The sequence below is a fragment of the Candoia aspera genome, chromosome 2, assembly GCF_035149785.1.
Source record: "Candoia aspera isolate rCanAsp1 chromosome 2, rCanAsp1.hap2, whole genome shotgun sequence".
In the NCBI taxonomy this organism is placed as follows: Eukaryota; Metazoa; Chordata; class Lepidosauria; order Squamata; family Boidae; genus Candoia; species Candoia aspera.
The window spans coordinates 159,828,248-159,850,709 of NC_086154.1; the positions used below are offsets into that span (position 1 = coordinate 159,828,248).

A 22,462-nucleotide genomic window follows, 5' to 3' on the forward strand; every position below is an offset into this window, starting at 1 on the left:
GATTATTACTGGTGAGTAGTAAAAGGCTTGCCTGGAATCTTCGGAATGAGCCCTCCTTAATTGATTTATGGTCTCCCTGCTGAGCTCTGTGGAGGGAGACCGCTGGAGTTTCCCTGGTTGGAAAACAGAGGCCGGGATGGTTCTTGTTTCAGCTGCCTGCCCTGGGGGTCTTACTAAGGCTGCTTGGTCTCTCGCTGGGCAAGCTCTCACCATGTGCCCCTGGGCTCCGCAGTAGAAACACAGGGCTCTCTCTCTCCTTCTCTGCCTCTCAGTCTCGGAAATCAGTCTCCTGCTTGCCCCAATCTGCATTGGCTCCTCTTGTGCTGAGTGAGAGGCTGCTACAGAGAGAGCTGGAAATCCTGAAAACGCTCTGAGGGTCTTGCTTCTCCCCAGCTGCATCTGCCTAAGCTCCTCTAGCCTGGCATCTATGACCACCGATAACTGATATAGGGCTTCTAAAGTAGCTGGTGTTCCCTGGCGCACCAATTCATTCTTAATTTCCTCATCCAGCCCCTGTTTGAATTGGTCTTTTAATGCACTCTCATTCCAGTCCAGATCTCCTGCTAACAACTTGAAATCAGCAATGTAGAGTCCCACTCTCTTGTTACCTTGCTTGAGCCTCCGAATCTCCCGGCTGGCCGTGGCCTCTCTGATGGGGTCGTCAAAGTGTGCTCGGAACCCTGCCAAAAAGTTCTGGTAGTCGTTGAGAATTGGGTCGTTGTTCTCCACCATGGGAATAGCCCATTTGGCAGCTGGTCCCTTCAGCAGGCCTAGGATGAAAGTGACTCTGGTTCTGTCTGTGGGAAACTGCGGGTCTGCTGTCGAAGAACATAGTACACTGTGTGAGAAAAATTCTCAGCTGTCCTGCTTCTCCTCCAAATTTCTCTGGTAGACTGCCCTGGGATCTCAACATTACTGGTGGAGCTGCTGCTGCTGCTGCTGCTGCTGCTGCTGCTGGTGCCGGTTGTGGGTTAATCGGAGCTGGTTGTTGTAACTGCTGTAGCATGGCAGCTTGTAATGTGTTGATCTGGAGATCTACTTGTTGCTGGTGTTGTTGTAGGGCTGCTGCCAATTGCTGGATGGCGAGCCGCATTTCTTGGTTTTCTGAAGACATTTCTAAACGTATCTCCTTAATTGCTTGTTCCTCCCTCTTTCGATGGGAGTAAGAGTTTGTTAGGATTGATGTCCTAACAACCAGGAAACACACTGAGACAAGGAACTGGTCTCTAATATTTATTATTAGTACTTAACAGGAATCCTAACAAACTGAAGAAGCGTGGGAAAAACCCAGACATATAACCCCCAAGGGTTAAGGCGGTCCCGATCTGTGCCTCTTTGAATGGCTGAACAATTCCTCAGTGCTACGCATGCGCTTGACAGTCTGGATGGGAGCCCCCTGCTCACCATCCTTACTCATGACACCCTATCTACTAAGTCCAGTCCCTTAAATCGATTCTTCACCTCCACTGCATATTCCTTAGGAATATTAGTGAGCTCATATCTAGCTGATCTGTGGGTCTTCCCTAATCTCTTTAGCCTGATCCTAAATTGTGCAAGAAGAAGTTCGTGATCTGAACTACAGTCAGCTCCAGGTCTTGTTCTTACTGACTGTATAGATGTCCTCCACCTTTGGCTGCAAAGGATGTAGTCAATCTGATTTCGGTGTTGTCCATCTGGTGAAGTCCATGTATAAAGCCGTCTCTTAGGTTGTTGGAAGAGAGTGTTTGTTATGCAGAGTGAGTTGTCTTGGCAAAATTCTATCAGCCTATGTCCTGCTTCATTTTGTTCTCCCAGGCCATGCTTACCTGTAATTCCAGGTGTCATTTGACTGCCCACCTTAGCATTCCAGTCTCCCGTGATGAAAATAACATCTCTTTTAGGCGTGTTGTCCAGTAGGTGCTGCAGATCCTCATAGAACTGCTCTACTTCAGCTTCTTCAGCATCTGTGGTTGGGGCGTATATTTGGATCACTGTGATGTTAGATGGCTTGCCCTGAATTCGAACTGAGATCATTCTATCGTTTTTTGGATTGTATCCAAGCACTGCTTTAGCCACTTTACTATTAATTACGAAGGCTACTCCGTTTCTTCTGTGGTCCTCTTGTCCACAGTAGTAGATCTGGTGGTCATTTGATGTGAAGTGGCCCATTCCAGTCCATTTCAGTTCACTGACGCCCAAAATGTCTATCTTTAATCTTGACATCTCACCAATAACCACATCCAATTTGCCCTGGCTCATAGATCTTACATTCCAGGTTCCAATGGTGTGTTGATCCTTAGAACATCGGATTCACCGTTTACCACCAGCACCGTTGGCCACTAGCCGTCCTTTCGGCTTTGAGCTAGCTGCGTCATCACGTCTCGGGCTAGTTGAACTAGTTGCCTTTAACCACTACACCAAACTGTCTCTCACTGAACCTTTTACTTCACAGTTATTTTGAACTCTTAATTGAGCCAGGGGTGGAGAAATTGTTTAAAGATGTCGCTCAAAACCTAAGACCCAGGGAAAATGGGATGCTCAACTCCTGATGAATGAGAACATTTTCTGATAAAAGGAACTATTACATTTCACCATGGTCTTCCCTCTGGGATGTCTGCCTGTCTCTGTCTATCCACCTATACACATACATACACAAATACACAAATACACACAAACATTTATTCATTCATTCATTTTTTAATCTATCCTTCAACATTGATTTCAAAGAACTAAAATCAAGTATTTGTTATTCAAGTTGAGGCATTTGTACCTAGGCCTCCCTTGGTCCACTAGATTTCATCAGAGCAAATTCCCCACTAGATCTATCTCCTTTTTATATTGTACCAGCCTTGCTACAGATCCAAGTAACATTATTTTGATCATTTTGACCAACCAAAGTGTTCTTTCTCCTTACAGAGGCAAGGTAGGTAAATAGCACAGCATCCCATAATGTCCAGTTCATTCCCAGGAAAGAGTACAACAATGGTAGCCTTTCCTCACTGCATAAAACAAGCTGTGGGCTTCCAGTATTGATTATTTTTTCTGCATGGCTAAATGTTGTTAAAAATACTTTTTTTTTCCAGTTGCAGCAGAAGTGCTGCAGAAATAGCTTGGAGAAGTTGGTCATATATAATCCTGGACTGAAGCAGAAGAAAAGATAATTGGCTGCATTCATGCAACACAGCCAATTATCTTTAATCATGCTTAATCAACCAGTCTATTAATTTAGACAATACTACAAACAAACCACATGGAATCATAGGGTTGAAGACCAAAAAGTCCAGCTATCTGCTCACTGCAGAATCAGAAAGTTCCACTGTCACACTCTTTTTCATTTCCCTAAAGAACTTCAAGAAAGTTTTATAACTTCATTCCAGAAAATCATTTGATAAAATATTGTGGCATGTGTATGTGCAAGATACAGTATGTCCTCAAACAGTACTCACCTAGATTCTTCATCAGCTGGTGTAGTAGCCTGATTGCAGACTCACATTTAACAGAGATAAATGCAAAGTTTTCCCTTAAGAAAAACAAATAAAAAATCAAATACACATATATAGTAATGGGGGATACCTAAGGTGGTAATAATATATATGAAACGGCGCTTGGAATGTTAGTTAATCACAACATGTGAAAACAATGTGATAAGGCTGCAGAAAGGGCCAACATAGGTTTGAGGTTGCATTTCTAACTGATGGGAAATAATAGTTGCATTCTATTCTGCACTTTGTCCAATTCTTGTATTTTGTGTGGTTCTGGGTGCCACAATATAAGAATTAGGAAAAAACATTGTATATGAACGCATAATCAAAATAGTCAAAATATGAAGAAGAGTAACAAGACAAATTATTGGAAAGTGGATTTACTGAAACATTAGATCCAGGAAATGGTATTCATATTATTTTAAGGAAGATCATATGATTTAGTCTGTCATTTAAATTGGTAAATAATTCCACTGTTCAACTGCTCTTATTATAAGTTTTTTTTTAATTCCTCCAGAATTTGCCCTTCTATAACCTAAGACCATTATTCTATGTTCTGCACTTTTGGAGACAACATCATAACTGCCTTCTGAGCAATGCCACTAATGACATCATTTTGCAAACAGTGCATTTAATTCACTCAGTCCCTCCTCATAGGATTTAATTTACAGTCTACAGATCTCCCTGGTTCTCTACAATCTATGAATGTACATATCAGTGTCCAAGTGCAGATCAATTAACAGTTATATTGCAGTGTGATTCCATATGATTATTTCCCTCTGTTCAGAGGCATGTGGCTGGGAATTAGCATAAATGAGAGGAATATAAGCATATGAAGAGAAAGTAGGACATGCTTTCCTACTTTCTCTTCATATGAGCAACCACAACTCAGTCATTAAGTGAGGTGATTGCTAAGTAAAACCACAACTGTGGTTATCATTTTACTTCAGCTTTCCTTTGCTTTACAGACCTGCAAAGGTTGTAAATGCAAGGATTGGTTGCAATGCTGTTTTTTTCATCACCGTTGTAACTGCAGTCACTAAACGAGGCAGTTGGCTAATGAGGGCTATCAGTATATGAATGCCTCTTTCCTTGAAATATATTCCAGTTTTATTACTTGAAATAAATACTTAAACACTTACTCCAAAATACTTAAACAATATTTCTTTTCACAGAGTCGCATTTGGAAACTGCAATGGTTTGGCTGTTGTAGATTTTATGCAGAAGACTAAACTGCTGAGCATGGGAAGCTTCGACCTCTATGGATCAAGTGATCCCTGTCATCGCCACCCTCATTCTCCTCACAGAAGCAAGCAGTTTAGTGCAGGTAGCAGACAAATGCTGTAAAAATTAATTTCTATAACATTTCATTTTATGGTGTGCAATTTTGGGAATGTCTGTATGCTAGTTAGGAAAATGTATGTTGGCTAGTTAGGAAAATATATAGCGCTTATAGCTGTATAAAAGACTAGCAGATGATTAGCCAAATACTAATAAGAGTAAGATTGCAAGATTGTAACAGTTTGGTTTGGCTTGGCTTAAAACTTTACTTCTTATCCTCTAATAAGAATAAAAACGGCTCATGCTAGATTAAATGAAGACTTACTTTACATTCTGATTCCACAATAGCAAATTAAATCTATAGTTTTCCATCCTGATCCCACCACAATTCAGCAACCTGGTATATTACCATGTTGAAGAGGAACCACATAAAAACATAAATCCCAAGGTAAGCCTAATATTGTTTCATAAACCCCCACAAGACTTCTCAAAATTTAAGGAAAGAATTAAAACTTTAATCTCACCCACATTGCATCATCACTGTTTGCCCCTCCAAAACACATTAAGTGTGGCTGCTAGGCTCTGAACAGTTGTCCAACCTTGTCCTAAACGAGAAAAGATTGTAATGTCACCAGACTAAAGGAAGCCATTCTTTTCTCTGTGGCAGGGAGCAGTCTGAGAAGTTTTTGCAAATCACTCTCTTGGCCTGGGCTCAAATTTTGTTTATCTGGTCATTGCCTTGGTGGTAGGCGTTCCTCTGTCCATCAAGGTGTAAGGATTGCCTACCCTAAAAGACTCAGACTCACAAGCAGGAACTTAATGATATCTGATTTATTAAAGAATAGTATGCAAATACAGAGAAATCTGAGAATGAGCAAAAGCGCGCCAAATACAAACTAAAAACCCTCGGCTCAAACGTAATCCCTCCCCTCGCCCTGCCGTTGCAAACTCCCCCCCCCCCCCCCAGGTGCTGGTAACCGTTTCTGCTGATGTCCTGGGAAAGGAACCTTGAACACACGAGATAACCCAAACACATTCCAATCCAGCTGCTAACATATAACAATCCCACGAGATGGAATCCTCCTCCCCTCCCAGACGAAACACACATCAGCCAATTGACATGCGAAACGTTACGATGTAACAGTAACATTGGAATGGTGAACATGACATACCGCCCCCCCAAAAACACTAAGGAGCAGATTTCAGAGGATAAGCTAGATGAAAGCATCTAACTAAAAGCGGAGACTGAACATCATGGGCAGACACCCACTCAGGGTGGGGAAAGTGTTTCCACCGAATGAGGTACTGCAGGGTGCCACGAAGTCAGTGAGAATCAGTGACCTCCTTCACCTCAAAATGTTGCTGTCCATCAATCATGATCGGAGCAGGAGGTGGGGGTTGTGGATGCCAATGATCGGAGTGGTTGACAGGCTTGAGCAAGCTGCAATGAAAAACAGGATGTAAACGTCTGAGATTGTGTGGCAAATCCAGTTTAAAAGTGACAGGGTTCACAACTCCCACAATGGGAAAAGGACCAACAAACTTAGGAGCCAACTTCTTCGAGGGCTGAGGGGACTTAATGAACTTGGTGGAAAGGTAGACCTTATCACCAACTTTAAAAGCATGTTGAAGGGCTTGTCGCTTATCAGCGTGCAGTTTATAGGCAGATTGGGCATCAGCCAACGCCTGCTGAATCACTGGCCACGAATCTGCCAGTTGAGCAGCCCAATCAGAAGCAGAGCAGGGCTGCGTGGGGGGTTGAGGCAACTCAGGAATGGGAACAAAATCCCGTCCAAAAACAATATGGAAAGGGGTGTGCCCTGTGCTCTGATGGACGGCGTTGTTATAAGCCACCTCAGCAAAAGGTAGCAGATCAATCCAATTATCCTGCTGATAGTTGACAAATGCCCTCAAAAATTGCTCCAGGGTCAAATTAAGAACCTCCGTAGATCCGTCAGTCTCCGGATGCGACGCAGTGGACAACGCCTGCTTGGTGCCCACCAGCTTCAAAAACGCCTTCCAAAATTGGGAAGTGAACTGTGTCCCACGGTCCGTGACCAAGCGGGAGGGGCTACCGTGAATCCGGTAGATGTGGATTAGAAAAAGGCGGGCCAATTGCTGAGCAGACGGAATAGAAGCACATGGAATGAAATGGGCTTGCTTGGAAAAGTAGTCCTTTACCACCCAAATCACAGTCTTTCTCTGACTAGGAGGCAAATCCACAATGAAGTCCATAGAAACCTCCTCCCAAGGACGGGAGGGGCTGGCCACCAGCTGCAGCGGCCCGTGCGGCTTACCCCCCTTTGTTTTGACATGGCACAGACAGGACAAGAAGCAACATAACTTTTTACATAATGTCTCAATGTGGGCCACCAAAATTGGCGGCGTACCAGATGCAAGGTTTTGACAAACCCAAAATGACCAGCCACTTTATCATCATGAGACCTAATCAAAATTTCCCTTTGCAAACTGTCAGGGACATAGAGGCGGTTTTGCTTCCAAGCTAAGCCTCTGTCAAATGTAACATTGTCTCTATTCGCTTGCAACCAAGTGTCAGATTTCACCTCTAGCAGAAACTGTTGTTGCAATTGCGAGGGAATTGGTGTCCTTCCCCCAGCCGGTGAAACTGAAGCTGGGGGCAGCTGCGCACGAGTTTGACTGCGTGTGACAGCTTGCAAACCCAATTGGGGTTCTGTCCACAGTGTACCCACAACGTCAGGTGCCTGAACCGAATCCTGGGGCAGGCGGGAAAGCGCATCAGCCAGGAAGTTTTTCTTGCCCGGAATGAATTTCAACTTAAAGTCAAAGCGACTGAAAAATTGAGCCCAGCGGATCTGCCTAGGACTGAGCTTATGGGGCATGCTGAGCGCTTCCAAATTTTTATGGTCAGTCCAAACCTCAAAAGGACATTTAGCCCCCTCTAATAGGTGGTGCCATGCCTCCAAAGCAGCCTTGACTGCAAAAGGTTCTTTCTCCCAAACATGCCACCGCCTTTCCATCTCAGAAAATTTCCGGGACAGATACGCACATGGCTTCAGGTGGTTGTCAGCATCTGCTTGCAGCAAGAGCGCTCCAATTGAGAAATCAGAAGCATCCACTTGAACTACAAAGGGTTTAGTGGGATCAGGGTGTTGAAGAATGGGTTCAGCAGTGAACAGGCTTTTGAGTTTGTCGAAAGCCAACTGGCAGTCAGGTGTCCAATTGAGCAATGCCCCCGGGTTCTTTACCTTGCGTGTGTCCCCCAACCCCTTCGAACGTAACAAGTCAGTGAGAGGCAACGCAATTTCGGCGAACCCCTGGATGAATTGGCGGTAATAGTTGGAAAACCCAAGAAAACTTTGGAGCTGCCTGCGGGTGTGCGGGCACTCCCACCCCAAAATAGCTTGAATCTTCGCAGGATTCATCTCAATGCCCTTGTCAGAGATCCTGTACCCCAGGTAGTCAAGCTGAGTCTGTTGAAATTCACACTTAGAAAGCTTAGCATAGAGCTCAGCCTTTCTCAGTTTGCTAAGCACCTTTTTCACCAAGTGCTCATGTTCCTCTTCCATTTCAGTATAAATCAAAACATCATCCAGATAGACCAGTACACCCTTGAACAAATGTTCATGTAACACTTCATTGATCAATTGCATGAACACCCCTGGTGCCCCCGCCAACCCAAAAGGAAAAACTTTATACTGAAAAGAACCCAGTGGACAATTGAAAGCAGTCTTCCATTCGTCCCCCTCCCATATGCGGATGCGGAAATAGGCTTCCCGCAAATCCAGCTTAGAGATTTTCCCCTTAGCCAGATGTGCTAACATGTCTTTTATTAATGGCAGAGGATATTTGTTTAATATCGAGACCGCATTTAATCCGCGGTAATCTGTACAAAGTCTCAATGTCCCACCCTTCTTCGCTCGAAACAAGATGGGGGAGCCCACTGGCGAATTTGCTGGTTCAATAAAACCCCTGGCCAAGTTTTTGTCCACAAACTCCCTCAATGCCGCCAGTTCCTTTTGAGTCATGGCATAAATTTTTTGATGGGGTGGGAGTTGGTCCGCTTCTTTCTCACCAAACGCATCCGCAAAGCCTTGGTATTGCTCCGGCAAGCCCTCCAGTGGTGTGACAGCGAAATGCGGGGTTGCTGCCACCGCCCTCCCCACTGCAGCCTCCGGAGCATCGTCCTCCCCAGGGGCTTGATAGAAACCATCCCCAAAAGTCAAAGTCTTGTGCACCCAATTTATATAGGGGTTTTGTTGGACCAACCAAGGAATCCCCAGAATGACTAAGGGATGCCCCACAGGCGCCACCACAAATGGCAGCCCCTCACGGTGGCTGCCCATTTGCAATGCCACCATGCCCATGAAATGGGTGACCGGTTTCCCCCCCGCTGTAGACCCATCCAGCTGGGTGAAAATCGTGGGACGTTGCAGTGGAAAGCTGGGTAACTCCAAAGCAGCCACCACGTCAGGGTGCATCAAGCAACGCGAACACCCGAATCAATCAATGCCCAAACTTCAACGGTTCTTGTGCGGGAGCCTAACTTCACTTTCACGTTCAGTGTGGGATAGTTGGCACTCACCAAAACATGTTCGCGCCCGTCCTTCACCACCTGCCCACAGGCACTCCTTAGAGCAGGTGGCTGGCGTTTCCTGCTGGCTGGTGTAGATCGGGCTCCCCCTCGCCCCCGAAGTAAGGAACCTCCTCCACTTCAGTTTCAGCCATGGCTGCCTTCATTTTCCTGGGTAGGGAGGGAGATTTCCTGGTCGGCTTCCCCGAATGATCATCGGTCTTGCCCTTCGGGCACGCCGCCACTTGGTGACCTTCCTTTCCACATCAGAGGCACTGCCCTTTCGCATAGCGGCGCTCCCTCTCCTCCTCCCAAGCACGTTGACCGGACTTTCCAGTGGGCGCAGCAGGGCGGGAACCCTTGCTGACCCTGGAATATCTCATCACCTTCCTGTGAGCGAAGGTTTCATGGGCATGCTCAGCCTTCCCTGCCAACTGTATCCATTCATACAGGGTATCTGGGTCGTTCCTACTGAGCGACCACCTCAGGACCTCCATGTTCAGACCGTCCTTAAAAAGTTCTATTAAGGTAGATTGGGACCAATCCTCAACCTTCCCAGCCAGAGCCTTAAATTCCAGAGCATAGTCTGCTACTGATCGTGGCCCCTGGCTAAGCTCCCTCAGCGCCCGTTTTGCCCTTTCTTTAGCTAATGGGTCTTCAAAGTGTAGCTTCAACGCCTACAGGAATTCCTCGAACTCCTCCAGCTCAGGGGCATCCGATTGACATAACTGCACATACCAATCGGCAGCCTGCCCCTTGAGCTTAGTGGCAATGGCATTAATCTTGGCTCTTTCTGAATGAAAATACAGTTCCCATTCATCCATATAACTCCTTGCATTGGTAAGGGAGAACGATAGCTTAGTTGGATCTCCATCAAATTTAACTGTAAAGTCCTTAACCCCCACTCCGGGCAGTCCCTTCGCCACAGCTGGGTGGTCGGACTTTCTTTTAGCTCCCAGGGATCTCCACTCTGGAGGAGGGGACCTTGAAATTCTCACCCTCGGCGCCCTTGCCTCCTCTCTGCGCTGGGTCCTACTCCTTTCCTCCGAAGAAGGTGGGGGCGAAGAAGGGGACAAATGCCTATTACTAGACTCCTCTCTCCTCCTCTCCCGGGGACCCCAGTCCATTGATATTTTCTGAAGCATAAATTCTATTGACTCCAATTTGGCCTCCACCTTATATGGTTAGGGGTTTGGGAATCCTCCTCTCCCTCCTTTCCTGCCTCACCACAGTTGGGGAACTCGGGTCCCGCTGTTTCCAAGATGTTTTGGACGTCCCTGGTAGGGGTCCCTGTGTTTCATCCCAGGTGACCAGTTCGCCTGGCGACTCACTGGTTGGTTCAGGGGCTCCAACCTCCTCTTCTCCCAGGCTGGAGCTCGACACCTCCCGAATTTCTGAGAGCTCCCGAGTAGGGACCCTCTCTGTTCTTATCACCGTGGAGTCGGGTTTCCCCTCGCTCGATTCTTCACTTTCCGTGGTTTGGGGATTTGGTTTGCTCATCGCTAGCACTTCTCCCTCACAAAATAAATCTGGAAAGGGGCTAACGGTAAATTTTTTGGATTCTCAGCTTTATGTAAGGATTGCCTACCCTAAAAGACTCAGACTCACAAGCAGGAACTTAATGATATCTGATTTATTAAAGAATAGTATGCAAATACAGAGAAACCTGAGAATGAGCAAAAGCGCGCCAAATACAAACTAAAAACCCTCGGCTCAAACGTAATCCCTCCCCTCGCCCTGCCGTTGCAAACTCCCCCCCCCCCCCAGGTGCTGGTAACCGTTTCTGCTGATGTCCTGGGAAAGGAACCTTGAACACACGAGATAACCCAAACACATTCCAATCCAGCTGCTAACATATAACAATCCCACGAGATGGAATCCTCCTCCCCTCCCAGATGAAACACGCATCAGCCAAATGACATGCGAAACATTACGATGTAACGGTAACATTGGAATGGTGAACATGACACAAGGCCATCTTCTTTATTCACTACAGAATGGAAAGGAAAAGAGAACAAAAGGAAGCTCTGTTGAGTGGCAGTCTGTTTGTGTAATGCTGATTGCAACTCATTATTAACATGTTCTAATTTAACATTTTAATAGGTATCACTGAGCTATCAGATGGTCCATTTCCAATGGAGCTGGAGCGGTGCAGGTCCCCCACAGCTTCAGGTAATTGTTATTTGGGGGCCAGTTGCCTTTGGATCTAGCATCTCAGAATTTAAATTTGAATTTAATCTCACTACCTTAGAATCTTGAAATCACATCAGAACATGGCTGAGTTGCACTTCCTTACAAATAGTTTTAATACTGGACTCATGAAGAAAATTTGCAGATTTGTTTACCATATGCCTCTCAAAATGTTTTAGAACCCCCCCCCCCCCATAGAACTAACCCCAGACCGCTCGCTCATGACTGACCTAATGGGGATTTGAGTAGATTGGTGCCTGGGACAGGTAATGTGTATGAGTCCTCATCAATACTGGCTTCATAAGGCAAATCATTCATAAGGGAAAGACTTGTGAAGCCAGTCTCCCACATACCATCAGATGTGAAGGACAAGGCATAGCATTTTTGAACAAAAGTTTGGTTTGCTTTCAAGATATAGGTTATTACAAAAATGTAATAGGAAAGAGAAATATTAATGTAAATTCAAATAAAGTTATCCTTTTTCTGTAAGGAACATTTATATAATATAATATGTTTTGTAGAATTCTATGTAATGCCTAACTTTTCTAGTCTTGGCAGAACATAGAAAATAAATCACAGTAAATAGACAAATATTCCTTTTCTCAAGTGACAGTACAGGATTTTTAAAGAATGTATATGAAGCTTAAGAAGAGTTCTTAAATAATTGCAGACTTTGTCACAACCTCTTTTTGTTCTTAATGAAAATTCTAATGTAATCTTATGACAGATTCTGTAAATGGACAATGTACAAATCCAACTTCCCTAACTTGCAGTTCTGGAAAACGGCTGTCCAGTGCAGATATTTCCAAAATCAACCGCCGAGTTCCTGGAAAGCCTCCATTTAGGAAAGCACAGTCTGCTGCTTGCATGGAGATCTCTTTGCCAGTCACAGGGGAAGGTGAGTATCAGAGGACTTCTCCATTTAGATATTTCTGTTTTCACCTTTCAAAAAGATTTAATTACAATCTATGCATGAATTAACCATGGCCTTGAAGTAGGGTTCTAAACTGTTGTTCTAAAGCAGTAATCATGCAAGGAATTAAACATGAATTAAGTCTGTGAGAGGTCCTGCCTTAATGAGTCAGATACAGCTATTCTAACAAACAGAATCACAGACTGACTTGTCAGTAGCTGCTGAATATTCTTTTCCCCCTTTCTAAAGGTAAGGACTTTTGCTCTCTTCCAGTCATCTGGCCCTTCACCAGTTCTCCAGGATTCCACCAGAATAATAAATAAGGGTTGGGGTTTCTGTCTTCTTGAGTTTCAGTGATACCCCTTCATTTTGCTCTTCACAGATACCTTTTGTTGGAGAAGACTGAGCCAAAATCAGAACTGAACAGCTCTCCCTTTCCTAGTAATTTACTGTCTTCATTAAGTATCTGCTATACTATTTTTCTTTTTATTTAAAAGCCTTTTCGTTATTCTTACCTTTCTCTAACCTCAGCTCATTCTGAACTTTAGCTTTAATTGTACCATCTTTGTAGTTCCAGGCCTCCTGTATATGTTCCTTGGTGACTTGTATTTCTATGTGTGTTCTTTCTGATTTCCTGATTTGATTTCTTTGCAGTTGCTTTTATAAAATTCAATACTTTAATAGTATTATATTAAACTCACTCCTCTAAACTGTCAAGCCCCAAGCTTTGGACAAGATGGATGATCTGGAAATTATGCAACAGGTTTTTAAGATATATCTAGGCTTGCTAAACTTTTCTGCAGTGAACACAGTGGGCCTACTGTGACCTTGGAGAAGAAATGCTGTATTAGCAAAGCATGATGGTAGGAGAGGAAGGAACATTAGAAAGAAACTTGAACTGACTTTGTCTTAGCTCTTTTTGGTATAGGAGGGAAGAAGAGAGGGAGGGAAAACACTGTCAGGCTTTCCAGATTCTGTTACTACAGCCTATATCAATAAAATAGAGTTCCAGTACTATTTGTGGAACCTGTTTCCTGACCTGGCCTGCCTTGAAGGGCTGACATCTGCAGTGGGCCTAGAGTTGACTCTAAAGTCTTTCCAATTAAAAGTCAAATTTTTCACTGAAAAACTTCAAGAATGGATGTTTTGGCAGGATGCCAACTATGACATGGACTTTGTTCAGTAGTATAGCCTTTTAAAATTAAAAAAAAAAAAGAATTAATTCCAAGCGGTCACAGAGCTGAAGTTCCAAACCATAACTACGGTATTCCTAGATTTGATGAATGAAGAATACAGCTGGCAGAGGATTTTTTTTCAGTCTTAAAATTCAGTTCTTCAAGATTAAGAACCTGTGGCATTTATGGACAGTTATCTACATTTCCAGTAGAGGTTATCTGAAGATATCTCTGGAATTAGTATATTCTCTACAGTTGATAACTTACTAATATAGTCCCTACCTTTTTTCCTTCAATAATCTGTGAGAGTTTGAAAATCTATAACCATGTTGGAAAAGAGGAAAAGTTGTTCAGAGAAAAGACATCTCCAGTTAAAAGAATCTTTTAACTGGACAACAGCAAGACCATAGCTTGTCTTGGTAAATCGCAAATTCATATGTTAATCTGTTTTATTTTCCTTCAACAGAAAACAGAGAGAACTCATTCAGCCATTCTCGAAGTTCTAGTGTCTGTAGTATTGACAAAGAGCCTAAGGAAGCGATTACAGCTTTGTATTTCATGGAGTCATTTTCACGGAAAAATGACACAGCGTTGTCTCCTTGCCTCTGGGTTGGAACAGGGCTGGGGATAGTCTTTACTCTTTCCCTTCACCTTCCCACTGTCGATGAATTAAGGCAGACAGAGCCAGTAACACTTTCTCTAAGTGGTAAGAATTTCAGATTTCGATAGTTGCTGAAATATGCCAATTAACATGAAAGCTAGTTAGAATATGTCTTTCCATGTACTTGCCTTGGGGCTGTTATTACTGCACAAAAGTTCATTTGCTCTCATGCAAGCACCTTCCTAATGGTTTCTATGATGTTAGCTCTTTCATTCATAATTAAACCCAATTCATGAATGCTATTCCACAAGATCAGACCTCTTTCAGTCTGATCTATTATATCCTCCCCCCCTTTGCACAACCTCCACTACTTTGATCAATCAAGGCATTTTAGGAGCACAGTGAAATTTCCAGCCTTAGTCATACTCATGCCACAAGTAGCATTCTCTGCTAATGGTAAGGACAGTATGCCAAAAGCTCAGGCAAAGCCCAGCATTCTTGCTATTTTATGCAACCTAGAGGCAAGCCAAGCCTAGATAATATTGCCTGCACCTCACCAACCTGAAGGTACATGCAGCATCCTGACAAACCCTCAGGTTGCCTCTAAGTTTCAAAGTAACAAACATGTAAATCTCAGAGGCTTATTTTCCTGGGCCCACGTGGAAACAGGCACAGCTTCTTACAGGAGCTGATGAGAGTACGACAAATGTTCCCACACCAGATCCAAAGAAACTCTCCCATTTCAAATGCTCTCCTGTGTGAAACAGACTTGATATCAGTATGTTAGTTAGAATACAAATCTTCCATATACATCCCCTTTGCGATATAGGGGATATATTTATTTTATTATTTTCTATCCCGCCTTTATTATTATTTTTATAAATAACTCAAGGTGGGGAACATACCTATTACTCCTTCCTCCTCCTCTTTTCCCCACAACCACCACCCTGTGAGGTGGGTTGGGTTGAGAGAGAGCGACTGGCCTGAGGTCACCCAGCCGGCTTTCAGGCCTAAGGCGGGACTAGAATTCACAGCCTCCTGGTTTCTAGGCCTGCACCTTAACGACTACACCAAACTGGCTCTTTCAATCTTTCTGCAAGGTATCATCCAAAATATGCTGTTCTACTTCTAAAATCAGTTTCTCATATACTGGTTGCAGCAGAAAATCCACAATAACTTAAGTCTGAATAAATACCCTTTTTCCTAGGAAGAAGCAAAAAAGGGCCAAGAATTCCAATACTTTAGCTGACATATTTTTATATGAGCCTAGTGTCATTCGTTGTTTTCTATAACACTAGGTATTGGATATTTTTTTTAAAAAAATCCATAGCAACATGAAGATACCGTAACAAAAAGAAAAAAAATGCTTCACTGTCATTACAAATTCATTATTTTTAACTTGAGTTTTAATTAAAGTTAGGTTTTTTTTAATGAAAAAGAATTTTGCACAACTCTAAAACAAAATTCTTGAATGCAGTGCATTGATATGTCAAAGATTAAAGTGACTTCTTTCAGAACATAACATTCTATTTAATGATGAAAACACAGCAGAACTCTGCCTTGAAATGTCAGGAAGCTGCTAGAAATGAATTCCTACTTAATTCAATCCAGAAAACTTAACATGAATTCAAGGTTTTTTTTCCCATCTGTAAGAATTATGAGGGGAATATGCTGAGAAGATGCAGGGTGGAGAGGAGTTCCTTAACCTGGCTGAGTAGAGTATCTCTAGATTTGGAGGTCTGACTCCAAATCTCTAGATTTGGAGGTCATTATGTCAATGATATAAGCTGGAAAAATATGTGTGTGTTTGTGTTTGTGTGAGTATGTGTGCATATGATTGTATAACACAGCTGATATGCACTGGCACCAGTACAAGTGGTTTAGCTATTAATACCTCATTTGAATTATGTTTTATAGGTACAGTTCTATCTCTAAAGGGAGCAGTTTTGACCTTTGCTTGCTTGGACTGCATGGGAACATTAATACACCCTCCCTATGAAGCATGGAGAGATCCAAACGCCACTGAGGATAGCGAGAAAAGGAAAAAAAGGAAACTTGTCCTTCATTCTTCAAGCTCCCAGAACACAGGAGATCACCAGTTTGCCATTATCTGCTCAGAGAAACAAGCCAAAGTATTTTCATTGCCTTCCCAGATATGCCTCTATGTTCACAACATCACAGACACATCATTATTTTTGCGAGCAGATGCGGTGACCCTCTGTAACAGTGTTTGCTTGGCATGCTTTTGTGCCAATGGGCATATCATGATGCTGAGGTACTTGATACCATTTCATGAATGTAAGCCATGACCCTTTCTTGCCACACACAAGCCTTGAAGTGAAGAGGGAAGTGGCACGCTTGGCTAATTGCGGAACAACAAAGTCTGTGAGGTGGTGGTAAAGATGGATACCTCTGAAGGAGGTTCTGAGGAGATTCTGGTCAAGATAATGTTTTAAGAAAACACATATACACACACATCCAGAACCCCAAATACCATGCAATTCATTTACTCACATTTGCAAGTCGCCTTATAACATAGCTAGACCCATCAAAGTGATTTCTAGGCCTCTTTGGGGAAATTTCCTCTGTGCTGGTCCTGCCAATCTCAACTTCTAATTGCTTACTTTTTAACCTTGGAAATTACCTTCACAACTCATCTAGTGCTCTTCTCCCAAAAAATAGAATACATAACTAAGCAAAGCTTAAATCGTCCATCTAATCACTTAACCTCCCTCCAATACCCAGACAAACACATAGCCAAGGATTCTAGCCCCAGCTACCTACCTTAAGAAGGCATAAACACCATGTGCATCTCTCAGGGTGAAGAAGATGGCCCATCTATGTCCTTATGGCTACAAAAGTACTCTTTACAGTGTTTAGATCATTCTCTGTAGTTAGCAGGGCCTGGCTGAGGCTGAATATGATTTCCATCCATAGAAATGACTCTTTATGCAAGTTTAATTCACAAGTGTCAGAGAATTCAGCTTTGCTTTGTACAGCACTTGGGTAATATAATCCAGGAATTTGAACAGAACATGAACCCTTACCTGCAATTGCTACAGCATGCCATATAGCTATAGCATAACATGAATTTTCTAATCTAAATTTGAGATTTATAACAATGTTGATAATCCTGTTGCATTTAATATGACATACTCCCAAATTCATAGCTCTTCAGCCTTAGTCATTTTGATTATATTTAAATGCCATAGTTTTATGTTTGTTTGCTTGGGTCATACCTGTGAAAATAGGGCAGATAATATGTACTGCATACAATATTGTGTTTAAAAACCTCTTTCTATAGAATCTATTTATTTTCAGTTTACCCAGCCTCCGCTCCCTGCTAGATGTGAATTACTTACCTGAAACAGATACGAGAATTGCCCGGACCTTTTGTTTTACCAATGAAGGACAAGCTTTGTATCTTGGTTCTCCAACAGAAGTCCAACGACTGAACTATAGCCAGAAAATGTTTGACAATCTGCAGGTGGGTCTTGAAATATAATGATCGGCATAGCTTCTATGCTGTAAAGAAGAGGCTGAGCGATGACCTGCCTGCCTGGAGCAAAGGCTGTGGATATCACACCAAGTCTTAAAAAAGTGATGAATAGTGCCTGGGATAAGGCAGTCCACGTTGGTACCAATGGCATTGTAAAATGTAGTCAGCCAGACCTGGAAGCGAAACATAGTGTGCTAATTGGCAGACTGAAATCCAGAACAGGTGGCATATTCCCCTAAATGCTACCTGTTCTGCCAGCTAGACAGGTGGAGTTTGGGAGTCCCAATCCATGAATGAAATGGTGGTGCCAGGAGGAAGGATTTAGATATGTTAGGCATTGAGGAGTCTTTGGGGACAAACCAAGCCTGTACAGGGCAAAATGAAATGGAGCAACACTTCTGTCATACACCATCGCAAAGAGCAAAAGCTTGATATGGATTTGTACCAGCGGGCTTATCATGATGCTGAGGTACTTGATACCAGTTCATGAACGTAAGCCAGCTCACACCAGCTCATGAGAGCCAGTTGTTAAATTTTCTGGAACTGTGTAAGCTGGTGGACAGCAGAGGTGAGCCTTGACACCTAGCACACCAATCAGCTGTTCTGCAGCTAGTGGCTGCAATGGAGCGGGCAGAGCCATTTTTTAAAATTTTAGCAACACATCACTGGCAATATCTGACTATAAAAGTATAGGGTCATGCTGTTGCATAAATTCTAGATGTTCCCCTCAATGTTAATCATGATCTGTCATGAGATGTTAAGTATTGTTCCCATACATGCCAGTGGGGTTCCACATAGGCACATTGGCTATAAAAGGCAAAACAAAAAAATGAGGGGACTGTGAAAAAGACTGAAAAGAAAAGTCAGAGATGGGGGATCTCCTTATATTGCCTGAAAGTTCAACTCGATTGTATCCCACAGCATAAAGAAACATCTACCAACTCTAGGAAGAGGCTCTCTGACTAAGGCAGGCGTTGGTGTGATCCACCAGAGCTGCTCTTATGGTTGGGGGAGGGGGAATCATTCAGAAGTGAATTTTTCATCTGGCTTCTGGCAAATACCACCAAACATTTAAAACTGATCTGTTGGTATACCCTGAGTACAGTCAAAGTAAACATTCAGTGCTCACAGGGGCTTCTCTTGGGGTGTTTGGCTGAAAAGACTTGACATGGATTGGTTTTTTGTGATGTTTGAACAGGATATGCTTGGTGATTTGTTCATTCCCATGGACACCCCAGAGGCTCAATACAGAGGTTTTCTGAAGGGGCTGTTTGGTGGAACGGGTGGAACACTCGACCGAGAAGAACTGTGTAAGTGTTTTTCACATACAATGTATCGCAAAAAAAGCAAGGAGGAAAGTAAAATATAGAAAGGGGAAATAAATAGAATTGCAATAGCATGAGACTGGCCTTTCTGAAATGGTTGTTCAAAACAAATACTTGAACAATGTTGGAAGCCTTGTTCAGATGGATAATTTCAGTTATACCATTTAACATCAAAATTTAAAATAAACTTTCTAAAAAGTTGCTATGTATTTGTGCGCTGAAGGCTATGATGGAGGTACTGAATAATGCCTGCTAGGTATCCAGAGATAAAAAACACGTTGTATGAATATCTCGCCCCAATGATCCCTACAAAAAAGGAAAAACAGACTGACCCAGATATATGCAACTAGTATCTTATTGTGCTAATGTAAGGTTAATCTGAGGAGTCAACAGTTACTTGCATGAACTTAATAAAGTCTCATTGTCTGACATCAATAATGCCTACAACTTTCTATTGCATTCAGTATATTCCATTCATCTTAAGACTGACTTCAGACCTCATGGCTGAAACATCTGGCCTAATTTTTGGACTTTCTTGCTTCTCCATTCCCTGCTTTTTGTTACATGTTGCCTGATGAAGAGTTCTTGAGAACTTGAAAGTTTGCACACTCTTCTGTGCCATTTTGGGACAAAATAAAGGTATTACTAGACTCTGGGATTTATTTCATGGACAATATGGGTATGTTTGCTTTTTATTCTACTGAAGTTGTGGGGGGATTGTTGTCTGTTGTAACCTTAACTTACTGCAATATAGTATTAATTGCATATACTTGGGTTTCTTGTGTGGACTTTCAGATCATTGGTTGCAAAATGATCTGATACGTGCACACACACACAAACACACGTGTGTGTTTTTCTCCATCTATTATCCCTCTTTTCATCATGAATAATTTCCCCTAAAACTGAAATTGGGGAGCAGAAAGATTACTGTGTGATGGCGGTCTTCCACCATCTGGAAACATCCAGTGATTCAAGAATTATACTGTTAAAATTCTCAAATAACCTGAATATCTAGAGGGCTCTGTACTGGGGAAGATTGTTCTGTGGACATAAAACTCTGCCTAATAGAGTTGTCCCATTCAGAATATTATCTTTTCTGAGGATGGAACTGTTTTCCCATGGTAGCCAGGATTTTAGAGCTGACATAAAGCAGTCCATTTGCAGATATTCCTGAAGTATTTCAATAAGAAATACTTATTTTGTACAGTTTATTTTTTATATTGGAGCACAAAACTGGTGCGGGTTCTTAAAAAAAGAAGTGATTGAAAACATAGTTGCAAACTATTCCAATGAGGAAATATAAATGGAAGTCATCAGAAGAAGCCAATGTATTATACATAAAATCATTTCTTGACTGGATAGCATTAGATTTGATATATTTGATAACATAGATATTATATATCTTGATTGCAGCAGAGGATTTGACAAAGCAGCCTATGACATGCTGACTAGCTAAACGTGGTCTGGATGGCATGCCAAGTGGATCAAAAAGCTAAATCAAAAATCATACTCATCAAGGTTTTCTCATCAGATAGGAATGGGATAAAGAGTGAATCCCATAGGATTCAGTCCTGGCACTTTCCCCTTCAAAAAATTTATGAATGACTTTGATAAAAAGTGGAGGGACTGCTTATTAAACGTGCCGTTAATGGAGAATTTGGTGGGATACCTTAGAAGATAAAATTCAAAATTAGAGAAATCGGCTGAAAACAACAGAATTACATTTAACAGTAACAAATGCAGAGCTCCTCACAGAGGAAACAGAAATCAAACTCACAGATACAGAATTGGGAAAATGCGTGGCTTAGCACTAGGATCTGAGGAAGAGATCTTGGAACAGTAGATGATTGCAATCTGAATATGACTCAGCAGTGTGTGGCATTGCTACCAAAAGACAAATGCCGTTTTAGTCTGCATCAAGAGAAGTATAGCGTCCAAGTCATGGGGAGCCATGGCGTCATGTTATTCTGCTTGGTCTCACCTCGTACAGTGGCCAGTCATGGACATCACGCTTTAAGAAGTATTCATATAAACTGGAACAGGTTCAAAGATGAACAACAGAAATGAACAGGGGACTAAACACCACCCACCCACCCCCACCCCCAGGAAGGAATTGAGAACATTTAGCCTTCAGAACAGAGGTGGGATGTCAACTCTCAATTATCTGAAGAGATGCCACATGGAGGAAAGTAGAGACCTGTTCTCTATGTCCTGGAAAGGCAGGTTCTAAATTCATGTTAGGGGAAAAACATCCTAATCTCAATCCGATTTGATAATTGGAACTAATTATCAAAGGAGGTGATGAACTCCATTTGATGGCATACATTCAAATGGAATTCAGACAGCCATCTGTTGAGGATGGTTTATTTTGGATTCATTCATGGAATAAGGGGTTTGACTTGATGGCTAAAGTACCAACTCTATGATTCTATAATTCTTTGATTCTGTGATCTGAATGAGAATTCGTTCTAGAACCTACTTCATCTTGGTTGGCATAAACATAGGCATGCGGTTTCAGGGAACACAAGAAAATACTTTTAATTCTGTTCCCGTTCCAGTTGGTGAAGCAACGGCAGGAAAAGCATCTCGTACTCTTGCTCAGCATATTCCTGGGTCAGTGGAAGGTATGAGAGGAGCTGCAGGAAGTGCTATCGGAGATCTGGCTCGAGCACGCCTTGCTCTTGATGAGAGGGGACAAAAACTTGGAGAACTAGATGAAAAGACAGCAAGGATGATGGCAAGTGCAGAGGCATTTTCCAAACATGCACATGAGGTGGGTGTTTGTTTATTTTTCAAATTTTTATCACCGCCCATCTCCCCCAAAAGGGTTGATCCTGGAGTATTTCTTGCCTTTGCTGTGCTTTGAGATGATGGATACCCTTGAACTGACTGTTCTTTCTACTCACTTCATTAGGCATTAGGCAGATGCCACATAAATTCGATTTGTTTGAGAGAGCTTCTTACCTATTTTAGGCCATATTTAGTGCATTTATTCTTTTCCTTATTATTCTAGCAGTGTGGTGAAGAAAGAGTTAAGGAAGAGACATTGTAATAAAATGCATGACTGACAAGCTGGGATAGAAATTGCTTCAACTTCACTGTTTATACTTTTCAAAATAGTTTTTGTACACGATTGAGCACAGATCTTTCAGTTGGCTAGCCTGCCTGCTACTACAGTTGTAATCAAAATTATTCAACCCCCATTTGCAAATCAGATTGATTGTCAAAATGTACAGACTTTCAGCTGTTTGCAATGAACAAATCAAACAATTCCTGGACATCTTCATCAGTAGAGGAAATGATGATGAGTTAGAAACACAAGTCTACAGGAAAGCTACCCACACCAACCAAGTGCTCCATTACCAAAGTAACAATCCAACCTCCCACAAGAGAAGCTGTGTAAGAACATTATTCAGACGAGCACTTACACACTGCAGCAACCCAGAACACCACAAACAAGAAAAA

The 22,462-nt window shown here is 42.5% G+C and overlaps 1 protein-coding gene across 1 annotated transcript in view; it reads left to right on the forward strand.

Moving 5' to 3' along the window:
* STXBP5L (syntaxin binding protein 5L) overlaps positions 1-22,462 on the forward strand; it is an 84,517-nt gene that overhangs the window by 58,459 nt on the left and 3,596 nt on the right. The window contains exons 18-25 of the mRNA XM_063294610.1: positions 4,637-4,788; positions 11,398-11,466; positions 12,212-12,382; positions 14,039-14,278; positions 16,091-16,448; positions 17,495-17,660; positions 18,871-18,982; positions 21,556-21,770. Of these exons, the coding sequence (XP_063150680.1) occupies positions 4,637-4,788; positions 11,398-11,466; positions 12,212-12,382; positions 14,039-14,278; positions 16,091-16,448; positions 17,495-17,660; positions 18,871-18,982; positions 21,556-21,770 (1,483 nt within the window). The remainder of the gene's footprint in view (positions 1-4,636; positions 4,789-11,397; positions 11,467-12,211; positions 12,383-14,038; positions 14,279-16,090; positions 16,449-17,494; positions 17,661-18,870; positions 18,983-21,555; positions 21,771-22,462) is intronic.